Here is a 26418-nt window from a genome sequence, read left to right as displayed (position 1 = left end):
AGAAAGTAAGAAGGTATTACCCATTCTTTGAAGGTTTCAGAGAACTATTCATGATAGTGAAATAGTGAGAGCTATCCGTAAAAGAAGCTATGGCAACGAAATTTGATATTGAAAAATTCAATGGGAGAAATTTCTCATTGTGGAAATTGAAAATGAAGGCCATCATGAGGAAAGACGGGTGTCTAGCGGCTATCAGTGAAAGGCCGGTGGATTTTGCAGATGACATCAAATGGAACGAGATGGACGGGAATGCTATGGCAAACTTTCATCTAGCATTAGCAGATGAAGTATTGTCAAGCATCGAGGAGAAGAAGACAGCTAAGGAGATATGGGATCATCTCACCAAATTGTACGAGGCCACATCGCTGCACAATAAAATTTTCCTTAAAAGGAAATTGTATACTCTCCGTATGCCATAATCTACTTCAGTGACGGAGCACTTAAATACACTGAACACCTTATTTTCTCAGCTTACATCCTTAAGTTGTAAAATAGGAGAACAAGAACGTGCTGAACTTCTACTTCAAAGTCTACCGGATTCATACGATCAACTCATCATCAACTTGACAAACAGTAATGTCACCAGTTTAGTCTTCGATGATGTTGCAGCTGCTGTTCTACAAGAAGAAAATCGGCGCAAGAATAAGGAAGATAGACAAGTAAATCTGCAACAAGCAGAAGCGTTGACAACGATGAGAGGAAGATCAACAGAACGTGGCCAAAGCAGCAGTCACAAACATGGTAGATCGAAGTCGAGGAGCAAGAAGAATTTAAAGTGTTACAACTGTAGAAAGAAGGGTCACTTGAAGAAGGATTGTTGGAGTCTAAATAAAAACTCCAATCCACAAGGCAATACCGCAAACACTTCAGATGATTGAGATGCTCTATGCTGTGAAGCAGTAACCACCGTAGAAGGAAGAAAACAATTTGCAGATATATGGCTCATTGATTCGGGAGCAACATATCACATGACCTCAAGAAGAGAATGGTTCCATCATTATGAACCTGTCTCAGGAGGATCTGTTTATAGTTGCAATGATCATGCCTTAGAGATCGTTGGCGTGGGAACCATCAAATTGAATATGTATGACGGAACAATTAAAGTTGTTCGAGATGTGCAGCACGTGAAAGGCCTGAAGAAAAATTTATTATCCTACGAATTGTTGGATAATAATGCAAGCAAGATTGAAACACAAAAAGGAATCATGAAGGTGTTCCGTAGAGCGCTTGTGGTGCTGAAAGGCGAAAAGATAGCTGCAAACTTGTACATGCTGAAGGGAGAGACTTTGCTAGAAGCAGAAGCCTCTGTTGCCTCATGTAGTTCAGATTCTGCAATGCTATGGCATAAGAAACTTGGACACATGTCAGAACAAGGAATGAAAGTCCTTGTGGAGCAAAAGCTACTTCCCAGCTTAACAAAGGTATCACTTCCTTTGTGTGAGCATTGTATAACAAATAAGCAACACCGGTTGAAATTCAACACATCAAATTCTAGAGGCAAAAGTGTAACACCCCCAACTCGTACCCGACCCAGATATGAGTCAGAGATACTACATTGACTTTTAAAACACAACTCTTAACAAATAATAGCAAAATATTTGAACTTATATTTAGAAAATACAATAATATACATATTGTAATATAAGTTTACCAAAATATTCAGAGCATACACAACTTAACCCTTTAATTACATGCCAACTGCCATTTACATAACAAAATGACCTACTGATTAAGTTGCTTCTGATCTGGTGGTTGCAGGAGTAATGCTGTCAAGCTGCTTCACCTGTCTCGTCTACTTTCTCGGATCCTACGTGTGAAACACTCACACGCTAAGTCATCGACTTAGTGAGGCAATGTAATAATAATAACAAGGCAATGTAATGAAAATGTCATAATCATATGAAATGAGATGCAAACATGTACTTAATCAATGTAGTCTACATCATCAATATCCATACCTGTAAGCGTATGACTTTAACATTCATGAATTTGTATTAATAAGTTTATTGGCCCATGATATTATATTGAGAACCTAAGGTATCTGAGTAATGTGAGGTTGTGCACTATGCTGTCACCACAGCTCGTATAAATGCACCGAAGTGCCGCGTAGAATTGCACCGTAGTGCCATATAATAATGTCCATAAGGACCACATAGAATTCCTTAAGAATCATATACATATGCTAGGGATCACATATGTGTCTCACCAGACTTCACACATGTTCCAAAGAATATATATATATATCTCGAAGGACCGCGTAGAATATTGTCCTGAAGGACCGCGTAGACCCTCTACCCTTGGCATGCCAACTATACCTATAGTTCTCATCTACATAACATGGGCTTTTACATTTCATGTAGTCTATATCGCGTAGACATGTAAATTATTACCTTTTCACATAGCTCATAACTTTTCCCACATATTCATGTCATATAATGCATTTTATATGAACTCATGTCATGTCTCATAATACAGAATATGCTCATGTACCAAGATATAAAATCTAGACTTATCATAAGTCTAGAATGGAGTATATTTCTATAATTATGCTATGCATATGCACTCACCTATATTTCTTTGCCTTTTCCTCGATCGATCCTACTTGTAGATTGTTCCAGAACTCGTTTAGGCTCGATATCTACATAGTAATTCAATGATACTTATCAGTATACTAATTAATATATTCTAAACTATCATTCCTTAGACTCAGAGAAAAGCCAATTTCAGAAGGTATGCATCGATGCACTACTGATGCATCGGTGCATAAAATGCATTCGATGTTGTATTATTACTAGGATGCATCGATGCATGACTTATGCATCGATGCACTAATTGCATTCGATGTTTCTATTTTAAAAGAGTGCATCGATGCATTACCAATGCATCGATACACCTTCAAATAATTTATGGGTTTTAAACTTTATGCATCGATGCACTATGAATGTGCATCGATGCACTCTGCCCATAATCCTCTTTTATGCCCGAAAATCCACTCTTTTCAGCTTAATACTTCATATATCATCCCCTTTCTTATTTCCTAACTTGCATACTCTTACTTAAACTAATTATTATCCATTAAATACTTCTAAAACTTAGAAATCTAATTCTCTATGTAGAATTTAAGAATCTATCCCAAATTCCAACTTGTTCTAATTTTAATTCTATCACCTCATACTTCTTAATTAACTTATTGACAAGTCAAAAATCTTATTCAAACTTCAAAAACTCATCCATATCAAAATTTCATCTAAAAACTCATTTTCCAAATCTATACCTAAAACACTTATCTTGTTGTCTTAATGTCATATAAGCTTTCCTTTAGCTTATATAACATCCAAACTTCCATTTCCAATCTAAAAATCAAAGAAACTACCAAGGTTCAGATTCTTACCTTAAACTTGGTCTTCACGTTTGGAAGAAGAGAAGAGTGAATATAAGAAAGAAGGAAGAAGAGATGAGAGGATTCTGGAAACATTTGTTTCCTACTAATGCCCCACGTGGGTTATAATATAACCCCTTAAAATTTTTAATTATTATTTTTCCTTGCAAATGACCATTTTGTCCTTAAATTCATTTCATATTTACTAACAATTATTTTTAAACTATATATATTTATTCTACTTTAATCACCAAATTCTGAATTTTTACAATTTAGTCACTAACCCGTTACTTAGGATGTTACAAAAAGTGTTCTAGAATTAGTTCACTCTGACGTATGGCAAGCACCGGTCACATCCCTAGGCGGAGCAAAATACTTTGTCTCATTTATTGATGACTACTCCAGGAGATATTGGGTGTACCCTATTAAGAAGAAGTCAGATGTGTTTGCAACTTTCAAAAACTTCAAAGCGCGAGTGGAACTTGATTATGGAAATAAGATCAAGTGTTTCAGAACAGATAATGGAGGAGAATACACAAGCGAAGAATTTGATGACTTTTGCAAGAGAGAAGGCATCAAAAGACAGCTCACAGTGGCGAACACTCCTCAACAAAATGGAGTGGCAGAGCGGATGAATAGAACCTTGTTAGAAAGAACACGAGCAATGTTGAGGGATGCAGGCCTAGAAAAATCATTCTGGGCAGAAGCAGTCAATACCGCCTGTTATTTGGTGAATCGAGCTCCAACAACTGCAATAGAGATGAAGACACCAATGGAGATGTGGACTGGTAAACCAGCTGATTATTCAAACCTCCATGTATTTGGAAGTATTGTGTACGTGATGTACAACTCCCAAGAAATCTCAAAGCTGGATCCAAAATCCAGGAAATGCAAATTCTTGGGGTATGCTGATGGAGTCAAGGGGTATCGCTTGTGGGATCCCACTGCCCGTAAAGTGATCATTAGCAGGGATGTTATCTTTATAGAAGATAAGCTACAAAGAAAAGAAGACGATGATAGCACTGAAAAGTCAGAGACTACACATATACATGTGGAAAAGGAGGTTGAACAAGGAGATTCTTCTGAAGCAGAACCAGCACATGATGAACAAGAACCAGAGAGTTCTGAAACTCCAACAACTCGTCAATCAGATCATGTGAGAAGACGTCCCAATTGGCACTCAGATTATGTTATAGAAGGTAATATTGCATACTGCCTTTTAACAGAGGACGGTGAGCCATCAACATACCAAGAGGTAATAAACAACTCAGATGCTTCACTATGGATGATGGCGATGCAAGAGGAAATCGAAGCCCTTCATAAAAATAATACATGGCACCTTGTGCCACTACCACAAGGAAGGAAGCCAATTGGTAACAAATGGGTCTTCAAAATCAAGCGAAATGGTGACGATCAAGTTGAGAGGTATCGTGCAAGATTGGTGGTAAAAGGATATGCTCAAAAAGAAGGTATTGATTTCAATGAAATATTTTCTCCTGTGGTTCGACTAACAACAGTTCAAGTAGTTTTGGCAATATGTGCTACATTGAACTTACATCTAGAGCAACTAGATGTTAAAACAACTTTTCTTCATGGAAATCTTGAAGAAGAGATTTACATGCTCCAGCCTGAAGGATTTGAAGAAAAAGAAAAGAAGAACTTGGTTTGCAGGTTGAACAAATCTCTGTACGGTCTAAAGCAGGCGCCGAGGTGTTGGTATAAGAGATTTGATTCCTTCATTATGTGCCTTGGATACAACAGACTTAATGCAGACCCTTGTGCTTATTTTAAGAGGTCTGGTGATAACGATTTTGTTATATTGCTGTTGTATGTGGATGACATGTTGGTTGCAGGACCCAACAAAGATCATATTGAAGAATTGAAGGCACAACTAGCTAGGGAATTTGAAATGAAGGACTTGGGATCAGCAAACAAGATTCTAGGGATGCAAATTCACCGAGACAGAAGTAATAGGAAGATTTGGCTTTCACAAAAGAATTACTTGAAGAATATCTTGTCACGATTCAGCATGCAAGATTGTAAGCCAATTTCTACCCCTCTTCCTATTAACTTCAAATTATCCTCCAGTATGAGTCCTAGCAGTGAAGAAGAGATGATGGAGATATCTCGAGTACCGTATGCATCAGCAGTGGGAAGTTTAATGTTCGCTATGATATGCACAAGACCAGACATTGCACAAGCAGTGGGAGTGGTTAGTCGGTACATGGCGAATCCAGGCAAAGAGCATTGGAATACAGTGAAGAGGATCCTGAGATACATCAAAGGGACCTCAAATGTTGCATTATTTTACGGAGGATCAAACTTACTAATCAATGGTTATGTAAATTCTGACTATGCAGGGGATTTGGATAAAAGTAAATCTACTACAGGATATGTGTTTAAAATTGCTGGTGGAGCTGTAATTTGGGTTTCAAAATTGCAGTCAGTCGTGGCTACGTCCACAACAGAGGCAGAATATGTAGCAGCTACACAAGCCAGTAAAGAAGCAATTTGGTTGAAGATGCTATTGGAGGAGCTTGGGCACAATCAAGAGTATGTTTCTCTGTTTTGTGACAGTCAAAGCGCCTTGCATCTAGCAAGGAATCCAGCATTTCATTCAAGGACAAAGCACATACGAGTTCAATACCATTTCATTCGTGAAAAGGTGGAAGAAGGGACGGTAGATATGCAGAAGATTTATACCAAAGACAACATAGCATATTTCATGACGAAGACGATCAATACCGATAAATTTACTTGGTGTCGATCCTCTTGTGGCCTGTCAGAGACGTAAGCAACATGATGGTACAAGGTAGAAAGAATGGTGTGAAGATATGATTGTTCCAATCAAATCTTCAAGTAGGAGATTGTTGACTAAGCACCGAAAGGTGCATATTAAATGCACCGAAAAAAATGAGTTGTTTTGTTGATTTTTTGGACAATGGCTAAATCAAAATTTAGTCATTAAACTTTAGAGTATTTACAAATTAGTCCTTAGTTTTCAACTATAAATACCCTAGCTCATTTAGCTTCAAAATCATCCCAAAGCATTCTAGCTTTCTTCCAATACTAGAGAGATTTTAGAGAGTTTCTTGAGAGTTGTTTTCTCCTTTTTATCTAGAGATAATTATCATTGTTTTCTCCTTGGTAGATCGAGAGAGGTTGTAATTCCTATTTTCTCATAGTGAAATTCTTCTACCGTTGCCCGTAGTTTTTACCCTAAATATTTTAGGGGGTTTCCACGTAAATTTTGTGTCTCTTTTATCTTCATTTTTATTTTCTCAAATTATCAGTTGCGATTTTGCTCTATCCGATAGCCGTATTCCGCAACAGCCATTCATTTATAAAGTTGAAGCTGGTCAGTCGTGCCTGCCAACCTATCAAAGTCACCATGCCAAGTCCTTTCATTTCTTCCGTATAAAGAATCAAAAGAATCCAAAGTGTCCAAACAATTTTCATTCAAAGAATCTCCGAGAGAAAAAGAAGAAAGGATCCGATTCAAGGATGGCATCTGGAATATTGGAAGTGTTCTTGGTTAGCGCTAAAGGCCTCGATGATACAGATTTTCTGGGTATGCGATCTATGAATCTGATTTCGTTTTCTTCTTTTTGATTGATCAGATTTTGTTTTTCTTGCTCTTGTTTTCATTCATTTTCTTGCCTAAATTGACTGATTTTGAAATGCGAGTGTTCTTTGCTTGATAAAAAAGGAAGAGAACCCATTTCTGGGTGGCTATATATGGATTTTACTTTCTTTTTGTTAGTGAAATGTTGAATCCCGAGTCTAATTCAGTTAGTTCATACAATCATCTAACATGGAATAGATTTGAAATTAGAATCAAAATATGTTGGAGTTAGCATGATCTGCAGAGGCGGATGGTAACCAAGAAATATTTAGAGAAATTTGAATTACATCTCTCAATTTTTTGATTATTTTTATTTAAACATCTCAAAATTGTTAAAATTCTTCATTAAATTTCCCAAAAAATTTAAAAATATTAATTAGACCCTCAATTTTTTTCTTCAAAGAATTTCACTAAATTCCTCAATTTTCAAAAAATTTGATTAGACCTCTAAAAGATATAGAAATTTTAATTAACATCTCTAAACTATCACGTCAAAATTTGTTTTGGTGATCTGATTCTCGTTGGGTAGTCCGTATAGATTTTCTCAAGATGTAAATGCTCGTTGATGATTGGTGGAAGATTAGGGATTGATGATGTTGAATGTGTGAAAAGTTGAACTAAAGATATTATTTCCCTATTTTTCTTGTATTTGATTGGTAGGTGATATGGACCCCTATGTCATAATTCAATACAAAGGTTAAGAGCGCAAGAGCAGCGTGGCCAGAGGTTATTATATTAATTTTTCCTTCCTCATTTTTTATTTTGAACCTCTTTATTTATGTATAACCGTAATTTCAATAAGTGTCGAATATAAATATATATTTGATATATATAAATAATTATATTTTTGTACTCGTGATAAAATTAATATGTTTATCAGGAAGAGACGTAATATTTTGCGTCAGCGATGTAAATATTTAGAAAACATATTAAAAATTATAAGTACAAGCTTTAATCATCAAAAGAAAATATAAAAGAAATACCTAAATTATATGAGATTTAGAATTTTTAGGAAACGTGACCATTTTTAACATTCTCTCGGTCTACATATGTGATAATCTCTTTCTAAATATTTTTAGGTCATTCTATATTTGTATTCTCTTTTTAAGTATTTTTAAAGGGTCATTGGAGAGTTCTTTTCTTGGTGCTCATGTCTTAACATCAGTTCGAGATATATCATTCGAGAAATTTGAAGAATTAAATCAAAATAATTTTTACAAATTACCTAAAAGGTTAAATTGTGTGCAGGTGATGGGTCTAACCCATCATGGAATGAAAAATTTACATTCAGGGTGGAGTATCCAGGATCAGGTGGTGACTACAAGCTCATTCTGAAAATCATGGACAAGGACACCTTCTCTTCCGACGACTTTATTGGCCAGGCCACGTAAGGTTCACATTCGAATATTACAAGAAAAATGAAAAATCCGAAATAAAACATAGGTCGATGGTTCATCGAGTATTATTTTTAACTCGAAATATTTTCGGCATGTTTGCAGAATATATGTGAAGGATTTATTGGCGATTGGAGCAGAGAAAGGAAGTGCTGAAATTCATCCTACTAAACATAGTGTAGTTAATGCTGAAAATAGTTATCGTGGAGATATTACGGTCGGTGTTACTTTCACCACAAAGGTATATAAACCCTTTTCCCATCTTAATTATGAGTTTTGAAAATGATTACTTTTGTTTGTAAACGAAAGGTATATTGTAAAAAACAATCAATAATTTTGGTGATGTGGCATGACAAAGTTAAAATATCAAGGACGTAATTGAAAAAACAAATAAATGTTGAGTTATTTTTATTTTGATTTATTATTTTATTTTAAATATACGAGATTATTCCATGGCAATAATATAAGCTTGATTTTGTTGGGTGTTGTTGTATTGTAGGTTAAGGAAAATGAAGAAGAAAAAGGAGAGTTTGGAGGTTGGAGGCAAAGCAATTTTTAAGTTGTCTTAATTGTTGTCAATTTAGCTTGTAATCTTTTAAACGTAGCTTGTAATCTTAATTGTGATTTCATCACTTTGTCCAGTTTAAGTTATTAGTTTACTATTATTTTCGTAAAATCTTCTTATAATTTTGAGTATTTATTCTTTATTTAATAAAATTGCAGTCCATTCCACGACTCATGCCCCATTGAATCAATGGCCTCTAAGAGGATCTAACTGTTTTTTTTAACAACTCTCGAGTCTGGAACTGCGGGTGATAAAGACTAATGTTGATCAATCTATAGTTGACGAGACTCATGTGGTTAACATGCTTTATGCATATGCTTGAACCCAAATCGTCAACAATCGGAGTCATAATAAAAAACAGAACTGGTCAGGAAAAAAAGGAATTAGGGACTAAATTGGACAACTTTACAAAGTTCAAGATTAAACCTTGATTTACCTCTTTTCTTTTCAAAGCTAATAATGGCTCAAGGATAAATGTTCAGCTGAGCTTGCTTGAGGCCGGGTTGATGTGTGGGAATGGGACCCATTTATAATCAAAGGCTTAGTCAGAGCATCCGATGGGCCTCTGTTACAGAGTTCACTGCTCAGTTAGAAACAAACCAAAGATCCTGCACGGCTAAAGAACTGTATGGTATAAGCATTCATATAGAAAAAAATAGCGACATTGAAATGGCTCATGCGCAAGGATGACACGCACAAATCGAGAAATGGTCCAAATTTTTTAACTTCCAAAATTTACAGCTCTGTTTCCTTCTCATTTTTTGCTTCAGAATTTGGAGTTCATTTTTAATTATTTTTCTGGGTTTGGTTTGATGTTCATCTTCGTGGGTTTCTTTCACTACATACTGTAGTTTAGATATTTTCTGGGTTTGGTCTGTTTTAACTCTCTCGAACAGTGAATACTTCACTAGCCATCTATTTACTAACTTATTATTATTAATTTGCAAATTTTTTCTGTGTTTGATGTTCATCTTCATGGGTTTTATGCATAAGAGTATTTGTTACTGGGTTTGATCTGTTTATTTAATTAGATTTAGCTGGAATTAACATTTTAAGTAACCAACGGATCCTTCAATTTATAGAGTTAATTATAGTTGTTGATTGGTTTTATGCCTGCTGTGAAGTATAGAACTGACATGCCCAAATATTCTGGCTTTGTGTAGGAATTTGGCTTATCATATCACATTGTACATGAATCCTTTCATTCTTTCTAATGCTTTTGCAATTTGATCCACCATTTTTTCTTTGAGGATAATCGAAGTGTTTTTAACAGGGTTTTAAGTTTGTAACGTGTTTATGCAATCCATTGATATCCTTGAATACTGCTAGGAGTTTCCTTATATCTCTACTTTGGAAGTGATTCATTGAGGTTTTTGATAAAATTTCATGGTTTTTCAGTATGGGAATTCATGGGCAATGCTTGACAATCCGGGAAGCATTGGGATGCATTAACCATTATCGGATTGTGGATTGAACCGACGGTTACCATTTCTCAGAGAATATCAAACACCTAAATCACGTTGTTCTAAAATGGGCTAAACATGCATGTCAAAATCTGGACAAAATACATGAAAATTTTGCTTCACCTTATAAGGTTGTTCCAGTTTCTAAATGCAAGAATCAAGCCATTGTTTTACTCACACCTAAACATTAAGGGCCGGCATTTGGTTATGCAGGGTATGATGGATGAAGACAACGAGAAGTCGAAAGAGTTGAGAAATGAATACAGTGACGCTGCATTCGAGGCTGTCAGCACTGCATCAATGGAAATGAAAGGTATGCACTTCCTGAGGTTTGACAGAACATGGAGGAGGAAGGAAAGCCGCCACCATGAAAGAAATCATTGACTACATAATCATACAACTGAAGATTCAAGTTTAAACGAAAACGTACCCTATGATTTTGCTTTGGCTATTTTCATGGTATGCTTACCTATCCATTACTTTCATTGATGCTTCTATCTTTACAGAGAACATTATTACAAAGTTATTGCAATGTCTTATATTTATCAAACTGATTGTTCATGCTCGAAAAAACAAGCTTCTTATGCTGCCTGCTGTCAACGTCCTTCGAGAATCCAGTGGAATCCTTTCAAGATCGACCCTGAAAACGACCGGGTATATTAGTTTTACATGGTGTGCTCACGGAGTTCCCTTTCTTGCGGAAATGATACTTAAATGAACTTGAAACTAGAGCTATGTTCACACAACAGCAAATCAGAGTGGCGCAGCGGAAGCGTGGTGGGCCCATAACCCACAGGTCCCAGGATCGAAACCTGGCTCTGATATTTCTGCCGAAGTTGTTGGGCACCTAAGTTTAGAAATTGAGTTTTTTTTTTCTGTTTTACTCTCTGCAACAGTGAATACCTCAAAATTTTTTAATTGCTTTGAGATTGATATTGCTGAATTAGTTTATACTTTTTTATGTAGTTAAATTTAAGTAACCAAAGGATCCTTCTGTTTCTACTGGTAAAATCATAAGTTGTTAATGGGTTTATGCTAGCTGTGAAGTATGTTTCACTTTGTAGTCGAAATCATTGGATTCTTTCTAAATTGGATTTGCAATAAAAACAATGATTTTCACAAGAAATTCTAAATTGTCTGGTGTATTTACCAGATCTGGAGAACTTAAGTATGAATTCTACACTTCGGACTCGTTTCTCTTTGGAAACATGTAAGTGTTCTTTAACAGGTTTTTCAGTTTGCAATGTGTTTATGCAATCAATTGATATCCCGTTACTTCTGTTTCTACTGGTAAAATCATAAGTTGTTAATGGGTTTATGCTAGCTGTGAAGTATGTTTCACTTTGTAGTCGAATCATTGGATTCTTTCTAAATTGGATTTGCAATAAAAACAATGATGTTCACAAGAAATTCTAAATTGTCTGGTGTATTTACCAGATCTGGAGAACTGGAGTATGAATTTCTACACTTCGGACTCTTTTCTCTTTGGAAACATGTAAGTGTTCTTTAACAGGTTTTTCAGTTTGCAATGTGTTTATGCAATCAATTGATATCCCGTTACTTCTGTTTCTACTGGTAAAATCATAAGTTGTTAATGGGTTTATGCTAGCTGTGAAGTATGTTTCACTTTGTAGTCGAATCATTGGATTCTTTCTAAATTGGATTTGCAATAAAAACAATGATGTTCACAAGAAATTCTAAATTGTCTGGTGTATTTACCAGATCTAGAGAACTGGAGTATGAATTTCTACACTTCGGACTCGTTTCTCTTTGGAAACATGTAAGTGTTCTTTAACAGGTTTTTCAGTTTGCAATGTGTTTATGCAATCAATTGATATCCCTTTTACCTTGGAAAGTATAAGGAATACATAATCTAAATTTGCTACTTACATATAATACAAGGACTAATAGTATAAATTAACCAAAATTGATATCCTCTTCTGTTTATAAAACCCATTACCGCCCTTTTTTTTTGTAGGTGTAATTCCCAATTTCCACTCCCACCATTTTTACTCTCTCTCTCATTTGGCAACGCTTCAATGTCTTAGGTAATCTTTCCTTTTCTTCTAATTCTCTCAACTATTATTGTTTACTTCAAACTCTAATAGATCTATTGCTAAAATCATCTTAAATTTCAATCCACATTGCTAAGCTTGCTCCGTTCCTAGTTTTTGATGTTTGATTTTGAAAATGTTAAAATTTTATGGTTAAATTTCTAGTTAGTGGCAGGGAAGATGATTGGACCTGCTTCAGTTGTGTGAATATCAAATTTCATTTAAGATTACTTGTACTATGCATAGTTGCACTCAACCAAGGCCAGCCAATAATAATTCAGTAAGTCTTGCTCTTATATCTCAATGTTTCTCCATATTTATTTCAAAAATATGTTGTTTATATAAGATTGCTCCATCTGTTTGTATATATTTCTAGATATTAATCATTGTTTCTAAAATTACGTTAGTAATTTTGTTTTTGTGTTTTTGCTCATTACCTCTTTCACTGTTTGCGGCCATGAATTGGCAATCCAGAAATAGGTCAGACCAGTCTCAGGCAGTTCAAAATTTTAAACTAAATACAGAAGCCAGGTTTACAAATAGTAGTTCACTGCTCAGTTAGAAACGAACCAAAGATCCAACACCGCTAAAGAACTGTAGAGTATAAGCATTCATATAGATTAGCATGGCCCCTGCGCAAGGATGACACACAAATCGAGAAATGGTCCAAGTTCCCCCCCCCAAATTTTACAGCTCTGTTTCCTTCTCATTTTTGCTTTAGAATTTGGATTTTTTATTATTATTTTATTCTTCTGAGTTTAGTTTGATGTTCATCTTCATGGGTTTCTTTCACTTCAGACTGTAGTTTAGAGTTTTTCTGGGTTTGGTCTGTTTTAACTCTCCAACAGTGAATATCACAATAGCCATCTTTTTGCAATCTGTATCGAAGACCTAAATCATGTTGTTCTACCATGTGCTAAACATGCATGTCAAAATCTGGACTAAATACATGAAAAATTAGCTGCACCTTATAAGGTTGTTCCAGTTTCTAAATGCAAGAATCAAGTCATTGTTTACTCGCACCTAAACGTTGAAGGATGTCATTTGGTTATGCAGGAAATGATCGATGAAGACAACGAGAAGCCAAAAGAGTTGAGAAGTGAAGGCAGTGATGTTGCATTCGAGGCTGTCAGCACTGCATTGATAGAAATGAATGGATACAATGCAAATGGAAGATATGCCGTCCCTGAGTTTTGGCAGAACATGGAGGAGGAAGGAAAGCCACCACCATAAAAGAAATCATTGACTACATGATCATACAACTGAAGATTCGTAAGGTTAAACGAAAACGTACCCTATGATTTTGCTTTGGCTATTTTCATGCTATGCTTACCTATCCATTACTTTCATTGATGCTTCTCTCTTTAGAGAACATTATTACAAAGTTATTGCAATGTCTTATATTTATGAAACTGATTGTTCATGCTTGAAAAAACAAGCTTCTTAAGCTGCCTGCTGTCAACTTCCTTCGAGAATCCAGTGGAATCCTTTCAAGATCGACCCTGAAAACGACAGGGTATATTAGTTTTACATGGTGTACTCATGGAGCTCTCTTTCTTGCGGAAATGATACTTAAACGAACTTGAAACTAGAGCTATGATTACACAACAACAAATCAGAGTGGCGCAGCGGAAGCGTGGTGGGCCCATAACCCACAGGTCCCAGGATCGAAACCTGGCTCTGATATTTCTGCCGAAGGTGTTGTGCACCTAAGATAGGAAATTGAGGAAATTGAGTTGTTCTTTCTCAACAGTGAATACCTCAAAAATTTTTAATTTCTTTGTAGTCATTTCTCTTTGGCAGAACATGAAGGAGGAAAGAATGCCACCTTGAAAGAAATTATTGACTACATAATCATACAATTGAAGATTCGTAAGGTTAATCGAAAACGTACTCTATGATTTTGCTTTGGCAATTTTCATGGTATGCTTATCTGTCCATTACTTTCATTGATGCTTCTATCTTTACAGAGAACATTACTACAAAGTTATTGCAATGTCTAATCTTTATCAAACTGATTGTTCATGCTCGAAAAAACAAGCTGCTTATGCTACATGCTGTCAACTTCCTTTGAGAACCCAGTGGAATCCTTTCAAGATCGACCCTGAAAACGACCGGGTATATTTTTTTACATAGTGCACTCGTGCATCATATGTTTTTCATTAATGTTATACCGTGTATAACGAAATCTGCACAATACTGGAGCTCTTTGTTTCGGAACTGATACTTGAATGAACTTAAAACTAGAGCTATGTTTATTCAACATTGAATCAGAGTGGCGCAGCGGAAGCGTGGTGGGCCCATAACCCACAGGTCCCAGGATCGAAACCTGGCTCTGATATTTTTTACTTTATATTTCTTCTCAACTTTTTTCTGGTTTTTTTTTTCCACTTCAGATTGCAGTTTAGAGTGTTTTCTGGGTCTGATGTTCATCATCGCAGGTGTTGTGCACCTAAGATTGGGATTTGAGTTTTTGTTTTTGGGTTAGGTCTGTTTTACTCTACGAAACAGTGAATACAGCAGAACCTTTTAATTGCAATTGAGATTGATATTGCTGAATTAGCTTTTGCTTTTTTATTTTGTTAAATTTCAGTAACCAAAGGATCCTTCAGTTTCTACCGGTAAAATCATAAGTTGTTCATGGGTTTATGCTAGCAGTGAAGTATGTTTCATTTTGTATGGATTCTTTCTAAATTAGATTTGCAATTAAAACAATGTGATCTTCACAAGAAATTCTATACATATGGTGTTTGTATTATTTACTTGTAAGTGTTCTTAAACAGGTTTTTCAGTTTGCAATTTGTTTATGCAATCAATTGATATCCCTTTTACCTTTGAAAGTAGGACTAAATAATTTGAATTTGCTACTTATATGTAATACAAGGACTAATAGCAGAAATTAACCAAAATATATACCAAAATATAAGTCCGTTACTGCCCATTACCGCCCATTTTTGGTAGGTCTAATTCCCAATTTCCACTCCCACCATTTTTACTCTCTCTTTCATTTGGCATCGCTTCATTGTCTCAGGTAATCTTTTCTTTCTTCCAATTCTTTCAACTATTATTATTTACATCAAACTCTAATACATCTATTGCTAAATCATCTTAAATCTCATTCGCCTTGCTAATCTTTCTCCATTCCTAGTTTTTATTTATTTATGTAATAGATTTTGGTGTTTGATTTTGAACATGTTAAAATTTTATGCTTAAATTTGTAGTTAGTGGCGGGGAAGATGATTGGACATGCCCTAGTTGTGTGAATACCAATTTTCATTTAGGACTACTTGCAATATTCGTAGTTGCACTCAACCAAGACCAACTGATCATAATTCAGTTAACAGAGAAACCAAAGCATTTTTCATGTAGGAAATGGGAAAAAGGATAAAAACTGGTTGCATTTTCATGTAGGGATAAAAAAGTAAATATCAGAACTAGGTTTCAATCCTGGGACCTGCGGGTTATGGGCCCACCATGCTTCCGCTGCAATACTCTGATTTGTTGATTTCCAATTGAACACCAAAATATTTTAAATTTTGTTTGTCTTGTGTTATATTTTCGGAACAAATTATGAGAAAAGTAGCATTGTCAACTATCTTTTTAGGACGAAGTAGAAAGCTATTGCTTTTGTAGACCTCATTTGTACACATTAAGAAATCACTAAGCTTTTCGTACTTCAAACTATCCACATTAAAAGAAGATTTTCAGCTGCCTCTCCGCTCTCTCACTCTCACATTCAGTATGTGCAGGTTTTAAACTACTATTGTATTTCCTGCATTATGATAAACACATGCTTGCATGCCACTTTTATTTTAGTTTAGTTTGTCTTTCTTTCCATTGATTTGGTTTTGTTTACACTTCGATGAGTACTAGTAATATAGGATATATTTGAGTTTTAAGAAGGTCCGAGGTTGTCGCCTGGCAGTGCTCAAAGTGGTTAATAATGCTTCCAATGATCTATATTTACTGAAGTAACCTTCAATAAATGAAGTAACCTCTAATAGTACTCTTTGGTCTTTCAAAATCCACCAGGAACTGATAACTAATGCTAATAATTACTGCCTGAGAATTCAATGATCAATAGTTATCTCTTACCCTTGAGGAGAGAATGCCTCAGTTAGATGGGGGTTACGTAGAGTAAGCAACCATTGTTTGTTTGTTTTTTTGGCTCTTCGGTAAGCTGCATGATGGGTTTTATAGCAAAAGTTGTTATGTAGTATCTTCTTTCCCAAGGAATACAGCAGTAAGCACTGTCTTGGTTTGCAATGATGCCCTCGACATAGCTGCCCTAACCCAAGGATAAACCCTTGTTTGTCGAATTCTAAGTGATACTAGGAATAATTGACATAGCGGCCACACATTATATCCACACATGAAACTAGCATGTCCATGTGTATCAATCCAGAAAGCGGGCAAGGACTATAGGTTATAATGTGAACCTGGAATGAAACCACTGACTTTATTTCCAGTGTTTTAGAAGTAGCATGTAGTGAATGAAAGCATGAAAATAGTCTTATGTACCCCACATTATATCATTTCCTCATCCTGTCGTTACCATATTATGTTTTAAACACAATTCAATGGTTAGGATAATTGCCTACTGTTGATAAAAAGTTTTTTTCTGTCTGATAGAGTTGCCAAATGATGAGTTGTGTTTGTAGTTCAAATCCTGGCAAAATGCATGATTGGACATGCTCTAGTTATGTGAATATCAATTTTCATTAAAGACTACTTGTACTATGCATAGTTGCACTCAACCAAGGTCAGCCGATCATAATTCAGTAAGTCATGCTCTTATCTCTCAACGTCCCTCTATATTTCTTTCAAAAATATTTTGTTAATATATGATTGCTCCATTTGTTTGTATATATTTCTAGATATTAGTCATTGTTTATAGGCTTCTCATTGTTTCTAAAATTAAGTTGGTAATTTTCCCCCTGCAGAAATCTGCTGCCAAGCCTCTGCAGGCCTCAAGGAATTCTTAAGTTGATAATTTTGTTTCCGTGTTTTTGCTCATGACATTGTCTAAACAGGGATTTATTGTTGGGATTTTGAAGTTTAGATCACTAAAAAAAATTCACACTGTTTTGATCCTGGGACCTGTAGGTTATGGGCCCACCACGCTTCCGCTGGGCCACTCTGATTTGTTGATATCCAATTGAACACCAAAATATTTTTAATTTTGTTGGTCTTATGTTATATTTTCAGAACAAATTATGAGAAAAGTAAAAATGTCAACTATCCTTTTAGGACAAAGTACAATAGACAAAATTGTGGAGCTGACTGACCATCTGATTCAAAGAAACCCCCTCAACAAACATCAAATGAAGATGATCGGGTTCGTGGTTAAATGGTTTTTCTTTGTTATATAGTTTCTAACTTGAAGCTATTGTTTTTGTAGACCTCATTTGTACGCATTAAGAGTTCACTAAGCTATAAGTTCTTTTTGTGTATGCAATCTTGTCCTGGATTGCTATTTTTATTTTATTTCTAATGAAGGAATTGACTATCGGAGGAAAAAAAGATTGAAGGGTTGTGTTCAAGATGGATTTTAGGAAGGCCTATGACACGGTGGATTGACCAATTCTCTTTAAAGTGATGGAGAAGATGGGTTTCAGAACCAAATGGTGTGGTTGGATAAGAAACAACAGTCTCGATGTCAGTTTTGGTAAATAGGGTACATTCTGAGGAATTTCCAATGGCAAAGGGTCTTAGACAGAGCTGCTCCCTTTCCCCATTGCTGTTTAACTTGATGGGGGAACTTCTCAACTTATTGCTTCTTAAGGCGGTTCGAGTCTGTTATATGGTTTGGTTTTAGGTAGAAATGAGGGCTCTTTTAACTTATCGCATGTGCAATTTACAGATGATCTTATCATTTTCTATAATGCCTCAAAGATACATATATTAAATGTAAATAGAGTTTTACGAGTATTTGAAGTCATGTTTGGTCTTCAACTGAACCTCAATAAACGCATATTATTTGGCATAAATACTAGCGAAGAGGAGGTAAAGGAGTGGGCGAGGGCTATTGGCTGCTGAGTTGAAAGATTCCCTTATGATTACCTTGGGCTGCCACTTGGTGGAAACATAAATTCAACAACCCTATGGGATCCGATTGTCCAAAAATTTTACAAGAAGCTTGCCGGTTGGAAGGCAACAACACTTTTTTTGGCAAGGAGATTGGTCTTGTTAAAGGCGGTATTGTGTTCGCTTCCTAATTATTTGTCCTTATTTAAGATTCCTTCTTCTGTGAATAAAAAAACTCAATTACATTATGGCAAAGTTCTTATGGGGAGGAGGAGTAGAGAAGAATAAGATTCATTGGGTAAATTGGTCGACAGTGTGTAAAGCCAAAAATAATGGCGGTCTAGGTGTGTTGGACCTCAATTTTATGAATAGAGCTCTCTTAGTAAAGTGGTATTGGAGGTTCGCTAATTATAAGGAGTCCGTATGGAGGAAAATGATTTGCAACAAGTAAAATATGGACAAGAGCTTATTATTGTTCAACAATAGATTCCAGCTCAAGCTTCTTGACTTTGCAAATCGGTGGTGAATAATCATTTCAAAGAAGATTTTTTTTGGGTTCCAAGTTCCGCAGCTTGTTTAAAGTCCAATTGCGCAATGGCGAGAACATTCGAATTCGATTTTGGCTTGACATTTGGGCGTTAGATTCTCCTTTCAAAGTTGTTTTCCCTAAACTGTTACTTGAATAGTGGAGGGGCCGTGGCTCCTAAAATAATGTTACAGGTCTCTAATGTTCCCATCTACTATGCCTCTTAACAGGATGTTTGACAGTACTATCCCAGGGAGCAGTAGAAATGCATCTTGTCTTACATTCAAGGGCAACATGAAGGGAGAGCTCACCACTGCATTATTCTATATCATTCAGATGTGGATTTAACTATGTATACAACATAATTGTGTTCAGCTTTCGGTTTATGTGGTTCATGGAGATGCAGATGGCCGGAACTTGAGATAACGTTTCCATTGCAGAGTTCATTGAGCTTCTTCGGAGCATACCTCGAATTCAGATGAGATCTATGAACCGACGTATTCTGAGGGTTCTCTTTGTTGTCGCCAAAATCTTAAAAATTCCTCCTTACTGCAGGCATGTTCAGTCTAGACTTCAGTTCTATAGAAAGGCACTGCACCACAAGATAATCAGAGCTGTTAACGCCACATCCGGCATACATTGGCCTTCGATACTAGCATTCATGTCTGCTGGTAACGTAAGGTTTAGCCCAATCAACAGACATTATGTTCTCGAGATTGTCTGTGCTTGTCCCGAATCTTATGATGGAAATAAATTTCAGAAACCAAGTTCAGTACACAAACCTTTTATCTGAGATGGGATGGGGCGTGCCTAGTCTGAGCCTATAGTGCAACACATAAAAGCCCCAGTAGCCGGCTACTGTGGTAAGCTTTCCCCTAAAAAAATAAATTTCATATCATGTAGGCCAATGACCCATGTATCAGATATTTAACCGATAATAACAGGTACTACACTTGATCTTAATAACATTGGCTACACTTAAACCTTTTGCGATAGGGAGTGGAATTGCATAGGGCATGAAATGAGAAGGTAGAAGCATATCTTGAAGGAAAGAATTTGTAAAAATTACGGTTGTTTGTAATTTATTCCTCTCTCTTTGAGCAAGGTTTGCATCTCCTTTACATTATAAATCTCTGCACTTTCTAGAGCTAAATGATCTAAAAATCATACCACTTTTATGTTATAAGCTTATAATAGGTGCAATACGAGACTTGAAAGTAGTGGCAAGAATCTCTTGTTACTCACTTCAACAAGAGCACCCATATATTTGCTTAGGCCATCCATTTCCCAGTAGTCCTCCATTACTTTCAGTAACATCTGTGAAATCAGTATTTACAATAGTGTTCACAACATGGCTGCCAACACTATTAGCTTGAAGCTTCTACTAGAGTCAACAAGCCAAAGGGTTCTGTTTGCTGAAGCTGGGAAAGATTTTGTTGATTTTCTTTTCAACATTCTGTCGTTGCCCGTTGGGACCATCGTATCGCTTCTCACGAAACAAGAAATGGTGGGTTGCCTCGGAAATCTTTGCCACAGCCTTGAGACGATGAACGATACCTACATTCAGCCAACAGTAAGCAAAGACACCCTTTTGAAGCCTGTAGTCCCCAACAATGCTGTAATTGTGCCTCTCTTGCTTCCAACGGCCGATTCATCGAAATCCACCGAAATTTATAGGTGTGGTAATATGTACCACCGAAGCAGCTGCAGTCTCTATGTTGCAAACCATTCTGGATCCATTTGCCCTTCCTGCGGTAATAATATGAGCCAAATTGCAACCATTGTTAATCAACAGAAGAAGGATGCATCCACTGATGAGGGAGGGTATGTCAAAGGGGTTATTACTTACATGATAATGGATGATCTTGTTGTACGGCCCATGTCAGCCATTTCTTGTATTACTCTACTCAATAAGTTCGATATCAAGGATGTTGGAGTTCTTGAAGAGAAAACCATTGATGTTGGAATGGATGAGGTAAGAAACAATCCCCATTACTTACATAAAAAGGGAGACATTTAAAGAATGTTGGAATCTTTCATTGTTGATACTATGACATTGGTTTTATACTTGCCTTTTCTGCAAACAGGGTGTGAAGTTGCTGAAGGCATCATTGCAGTCCAAAACTGTGCTCACCGATGTGTTCCTTGAGAAGCAGCCGGGCAAAAGCGATGTTAACGATTCTGCCGAACCATTTCCAATCATGATATAGGACATGCTGGTTGGTTTTCATCATTGCCAATCTCCCCCTTCAAACATGTGCTGTTTGTATCAGAATACCTTTGAACCTCTTATGTAATAATGCTGTGGTTTTAACAAGTCTTAATCTATTCTAGTACTACAATCTTTTGGCTCACTTTAGGAGTATGTGTGTATGCATGCATCTATGTATGAATCAAGTTTAAAATTATTATAGCTCAAATCTAAGATTACTTGTTGATAATCTTTGAAGCCTTGTGAGTTACGGTTGCCTAAGTGTTTCATATAGGGAAGTCAATTTAACCTGAAATTGATAATGATATTTAAAAACAATCGTGTTCAGATTAAATTTTATAGAGGCTGAGTTTAAATCGAGTCGGGTCCAAATTTACGATGAAAATCTTTAATTTGACACGACTTAGGATATTAGTATAATTTCCTTCTATAAATTCAATGATATAATTGCTCCCGAAATATTGAGTTAGAACGGGTTCAGATGGAGAGAATATGCTTTCTCAAATCGAATTAGGTCAGGTTAAAGATATATACTTTTCGGGTTGAATCATGTTCAGATAGAGAGTGTATGCTTCTTAGATTGAGTTGATCTGACAAATAACCCAGCCCAACCCAACCATTTTCCATCTCTGCCTTCATATCCTCAAAGGCTCAAACCTTGTTCCATATTGCAATCTTTGGATGCAGGTAAACCTTAAAGTAAATGCTATTTAAGAACCCAAGTTTAGTTTGGTCAATTCACATACTCACACTTTAAGAAATGGTATTTAATCACATATGGATAAAAGCATATTGCACAAAAACATTAAAGAACTCCTAACTTCACTTGAGGGCGATGGTCATCATATCTTCATGGAGTCCACCAACCGGGAATTGAACCTCGGGTCTGTATTGTGGCAAGGTACTATTCTACCACTAGACCACTAATGCTTGTTGATTATGATGGAAAATAAAATTATATAACTATATTTGTTAAAATTAGATGAAACACTGTTTCTCAAAGTTAAATATTTAAAAAAAAAAATATTGAAGCTAAGAAGCGCTACTGCGTCGTCTTGTAATCAGACGATTATAAAAAACCCTGACTTCACTTGAGCGCAATCGTCATCATGGCTTCATGGAGTGCACCAGCAGGGAATCAAACACAGGTTTGAACCATGGCAAGGTACTATCCTATCACTAGACCACAAGTGCTTGTTGATTATGATGGAAAATAAAACTATATAACTTTGTTTGTTAAAATTAGATGAAACACTATATACCAAAGTTAAATATTAAAAAAAATATTGAAGCTCAGAAGCGCTACTGAGTCGTCTTGTAATCAGACGATTATGAAGAATCCTAACTTCACTTGAGCGCAATCATCATCATGGCTTCATGGGGTGCACCAGCTGAGAATCTAACCTGGGTCTATACCGTGGCAGAGTACTATTCTACCACTAAACTATCAGTGCTTGTGGATTATAATGGAAAATAAATATATATAACTCTTGTTAAAATTAGATGAAACATTGTATATCAAAGTTAAATATTAAAAAAATAGTGAAGCACAGAAGCGCTACTACATAGTCATCTAATCGGGAATCGATCTTAGGTTTATACCATGGCAAGTACTATTATACCACTAGACCACTAGTGCTTGTTAATTATGATGGAAAATAAAACTATATAACTATGTTTGTTAAAATTAGATGAAACACTATATATCAAAGTTAAATATTAAAAACATTATTGAATGCGTCGTCTTCTAATTGGACAATTATGAAAAACCCTAACTTCACTTGAGCATAATCATCATCATAACTTCATGGAGTGCACTAACCGAGAATCAAACTTGGGTCTATATCTTTGTAAGGTCCTATTATACCACTAAACCATTAGTGCTTGTTGATTATAATGGGAAATAAAACTATATAACTCTATTTGTTAAAATTAGATGAAATACTATATATCAAAGTTAAATATTAAAAAACCAATATTGAAGCTCAGAAGCGCTATTGCGTCGCCTTATAATCAGATGATTATAAAGAACCCTAACTTCATTTGAGCACAATCATTATCATGGTTTCATAGAGTGAACCAGTTGAGTATCGAACCCAAGTCTGTACCGTGGCAAGATACTATTCTACCACTAAACCACTGGTATTTGTTGATTATGATGAAAAATAAGTCTATATAACTGTGTTTGCTAAAATAGATGAAAGGATAAAAAAAATCTAAGTACAAATCATGGAATAAATTATATTTTCTTGTTTATATAATGAGTATGAATATTAAATACAAATATTTTAAAAAATGAAAATTTTAAATAACATAGTGTAAATAACAAAGGTATAACTATTCATTTGTCTTATATTCAAGAGCAATATTAGAACTTATTAAATAGTCTGTTATTGAAGAAGAAAGATAGAAATATGACCCACACTATGTCTTTTATTTTAAATTAGTCCCTAAACTTTTAAATATTTTAATTTTATTATTAAACTATGATTCTCTTTCTAAATTAATCCTCAAACTTATGAATATTCCAATTTTATCACCAAATTCATCCAAATATGTAATTAGTTTCAACCATAATTTAATGTAAAATTTGTTTTTTCCTTGTCCTAACAATTTTATTAACAAGAGATGTAATTAGTACATACGTATAATTTGGGATGAAATTGGAATGTTCAAAAAGTTTTGAGAACCAATTTAGAATGAAGGTCATAGTTTGAGGATGAAATTGAAATCTTAAAAAGTTTAGGGACTAATTTAGAATGGTAGTCACAGTTTACACAAATTTAAAATAAGACTCATACTTTGAGGCATGTGGCGTAATTAACTCAGTATCTTCTATTTAGTTTAAAAATAAAATTAATTCAACTTGAATCTAACAACAAATGGAACATTCAAAAAATTAGGGACCAATTTAAAATAAGACTCATACTTTGAGGCATGTGACGTAATTAACTCAGTATCTTCTATTTAGTTTAAAAATAAAATTAATTCAACTTGAATCTAACAACAAATAGCTATTTTTAAGGGTCACAATGAATGGCTAAGCGCATTTATTTTTTTAGTAATTGAATAACAAACTTTACACAAACTATAAAAAGATTGTACCTTCTCTAATTTCATTCAACTTATCTTCCAATTCCACAAATTGTAAAAAAAAAAATCAATAATTTACAGTCTAAAAAGATGAATCCCATCGCAAATAATGTTGCATTAGTTTTATCTTTCTTCATTTGTCTTTCTTTCTTCCCTTCGTTAAACGCCGCCCCCGACGTCTCCAAAATCTGCGAAAAGCTCCGGCACAAGGATCTTTGCATGTCGAGTTACCAGGAATCATACATCGGCCGATACCTCCCCGACACCGCCAGGCCGGAAGTCATCGCGTCCATAATTATCAAAATCGTCGTTAATAATGCCTCGGACGTATCTCGTAACCTCAAGACTACCGTGCTCGAAGGTCCTAAACCGTTGACGCCCGAGGTCAAGGCAAAATACGGAATATGCGACCACGAAGTCGTGACTGCTATGAAGGAACTTGACAAACTCCGCACAGCCATGGAAATCAGGAACCGCGATGCGGAGAAATACAACATGAAATCTGCCGTGGCTAATGTCGAGAACTGCGAGAAAGAATTGACGAGTGTGGAAGCACAATTGCCAGACAAACAGCAGTTCGACGAAGTTATTGTGCTTAAACAGATGTTGGAAAATGTCGAAGATCTTGTCAAGAATCTTGGTTGAAATTAAGAGATGTTATCGGAAAACGAAAATCGGTTCTATTATCATAAGTAGATATGTTTAAGGGTCGGGGAGGATGATCACCTTGTTCAATATTAAATAAATTTGTACGTTGATTGAAAATTAAATGAAATAAAAGTATTCTTATATGATAAAAGTCTTTTTGGCTTCGGCTTCTTCGGTATTTTTCTTGAGAGCATACTTCGAATTCGGATGAGAACTATGAACCGATGCATTCCGATGACCTCCTTTATCGTCGCCGGAGGCTTGAAGTTGCTCGAGTGTTTTCTCCACCACGGCATGTTCGGTCTAGACTTCAGTTCGATAGAGGGGCTTTGCTGCGCGAGATATGCAACTTTTAATGCCACTCCGTGCGTGTATTGGCCTTCAATACGAGCATCCATAACTCCGATCAACTAAATTTTACTCTCCAGACGATCTGTTCTTGTTCGATGCTCGCTTGCTGGTTAACGTCTCGAGAAGAATAACCCCGAAACTATACTCATCGCTTCTTATAGTTTGGTGGCGTTCATAAGAACAAATTTAAGTTAACAGTGATCTGTATCTGATTTAAAAAAATTTAGATATCCTCTCTCTCTCTAAAACCCTCCTAGCTTAACCTTTTGACTCCAACATCAAACGAAATAGTACCTTTTTACGTTCAAGCAGGTTAAAGTTCCTTCTTTTCACCATTTTCGTTCGGTCCGAGAGTCGGCTGGATATGGATTCGCCTTCGACCTAACCATCTTCAAATCCATTTAACTGGAGGATAATATCACCAATTTGTTTTCTGATTTATTCTACTTGTAAATATTAATTTGTCTCAAGCTTTAAAGATTGAATGATTTGATTCGAAAAATAAAATAACTTATTTTTTAAAAAAAAACACTTACATATATATTTGGCTTCTTTAATTATACTCAAAAAATAAATAAACTTAGCTTTCACTTTTAATCATGGATCGATTAAATTCGTATTTAAAAAACCGTGATTGATTAAGCCTTTCTAACCATTGATCCCACTAATTATAGTGAAGTTTACAAAAAAAAAAATTGATTACAAAGTAAACATAATTTTAATAATCAGAAAGAATATAAAAAAATATTTACTAAAAGTTGTTAAAGAGATGACTAAATATTTCAATTTTAAAAATAAAATTATTCTTTATAAGCATAAGAAAATTAAAGCATACATAAAATTTTGTCTCGCTCTGTTATTTATCGTACAAGTTAATATAATATTGATATTTTTGAAAACTTAATTAAAACATCTTAAAATTTAAAGGTCAATTCCAATCTAAATCATCAATTGTAAGTGAATATAAATTATATAAGAAGTTGAAAACTGATTAATATAAATTATATAAAAACATAAATAATAATCCTCCATATCAATCAGATAATTAATATATTTTTTAAAAATAAATGTAAATTATAAA

The 26418-nt window shown here is 35.3% G+C and overlaps 2 protein-coding genes and 7 non-coding genes across 9 annotated transcripts; 5 read left to right on the top strand and 4 right to left on the bottom strand.

Annotated features, from left to right (window-relative positions):
* Nucleotides 1-6770: 6770 nt before the first annotated feature.
* On the top strand, nt 6771-8715 carry LOC120213046 (16 kDa phloem protein 1-like). The gene is made up of 3 exons (XM_039211191.1): nt 6771-6950; nt 8253-8391; nt 8504-8715. Exons 1-3 carry the CDS (start codon nt 6884-6886, stop codon nt 8676-8678), a joined length of 381 nt encoding a protein of 126 aa, XP_039067122.1. The 5' UTR covers nt 6771-6883; the 3' UTR covers nt 8679-8715.
* Nucleotides 8716-11178: 2463 nt separating this feature from the next.
* TRNAM-CAU lies at nt 11179-11250 on the top strand. The gene has a single exon. It is a non-coding gene; the product is annotated as a tRNA-Met (tRNA).
* A 2844-nt stretch (nt 11251-14094) lies between these two features.
* Nucleotides 14095-14166, top strand: TRNAM-CAU. The gene has a single exon. It is a non-coding gene; the product is annotated as a tRNA-Met (tRNA).
* Nucleotides 14167-14749: 583 nt separating this feature from the next.
* Nucleotides 14750-14821, top strand: TRNAM-CAU. Its single transcript has one exon. It is a non-coding gene; the product is annotated as a tRNA-Met (tRNA).
* Nucleotides 14822-19832: 5011 nt separating this feature from the next.
* On the bottom strand, nt 19833-20033 carry LOC120213451. Its single transcript, XR_005524790.1, has one exon. It is a non-coding gene; the product is annotated as a U2 spliceosomal RNA (small nuclear RNA).
* Nucleotides 20034-20384: 351 nt separating this feature from the next.
* LOC120213434 lies at nt 20385-21243 on the top strand. Its single transcript, XM_039211587.1, has 2 exons — nt 20385-21008; nt 21121-21243. Exons 1-2 carry the CDS (start codon nt 20385-20387, stop codon nt 21241-21243), a joined length of 747 nt encoding a protein of 248 aa, XP_039067518.1.
* Nucleotides 21244-22274: 1031 nt separating this feature from the next.
* On the bottom strand, nt 22275-22361 carry LOC120213452. The gene has a single exon (XR_005524791.1). It is a non-coding gene; the product is annotated as a small nucleolar RNA snoR114 (small nucleolar RNA).
* A 173-nt stretch (nt 22362-22534) lies between these two features.
* On the bottom strand, nt 22535-22621 carry LOC120213457. Its single transcript, XR_005524794.1, has one exon. It is a non-coding gene; the product is annotated as a small nucleolar RNA snoR114 (small nucleolar RNA).
* A 605-nt stretch (nt 22622-23226) lies between these two features.
* LOC120213453 lies at nt 23227-23313 on the bottom strand. The gene has a single exon (XR_005524792.1). It is a non-coding gene; the product is annotated as a small nucleolar RNA snoR114 (small nucleolar RNA).
* Between the last annotated feature and the right edge of the window lie 3105 nt (nt 23314-26418).

This window comes from Hibiscus syriacus, unplaced genomic scaffold, assembly GCF_006381635.1.
Source record: "Hibiscus syriacus cultivar Baekdansim isolate YM2019G1 unplaced genomic scaffold, ASM638163v2 tig00110020_pilon, whole genome shotgun sequence".
In the NCBI taxonomy this organism is placed as follows: domain Eukaryota; kingdom Viridiplantae; phylum Streptophyta; class Magnoliopsida; order Malvales; family Malvaceae; genus Hibiscus; species Hibiscus syriacus.
Note: the sequence above shows the minus strand (reverse complement) of the source record. Positions and strands in the feature narration are given on the sequence as shown.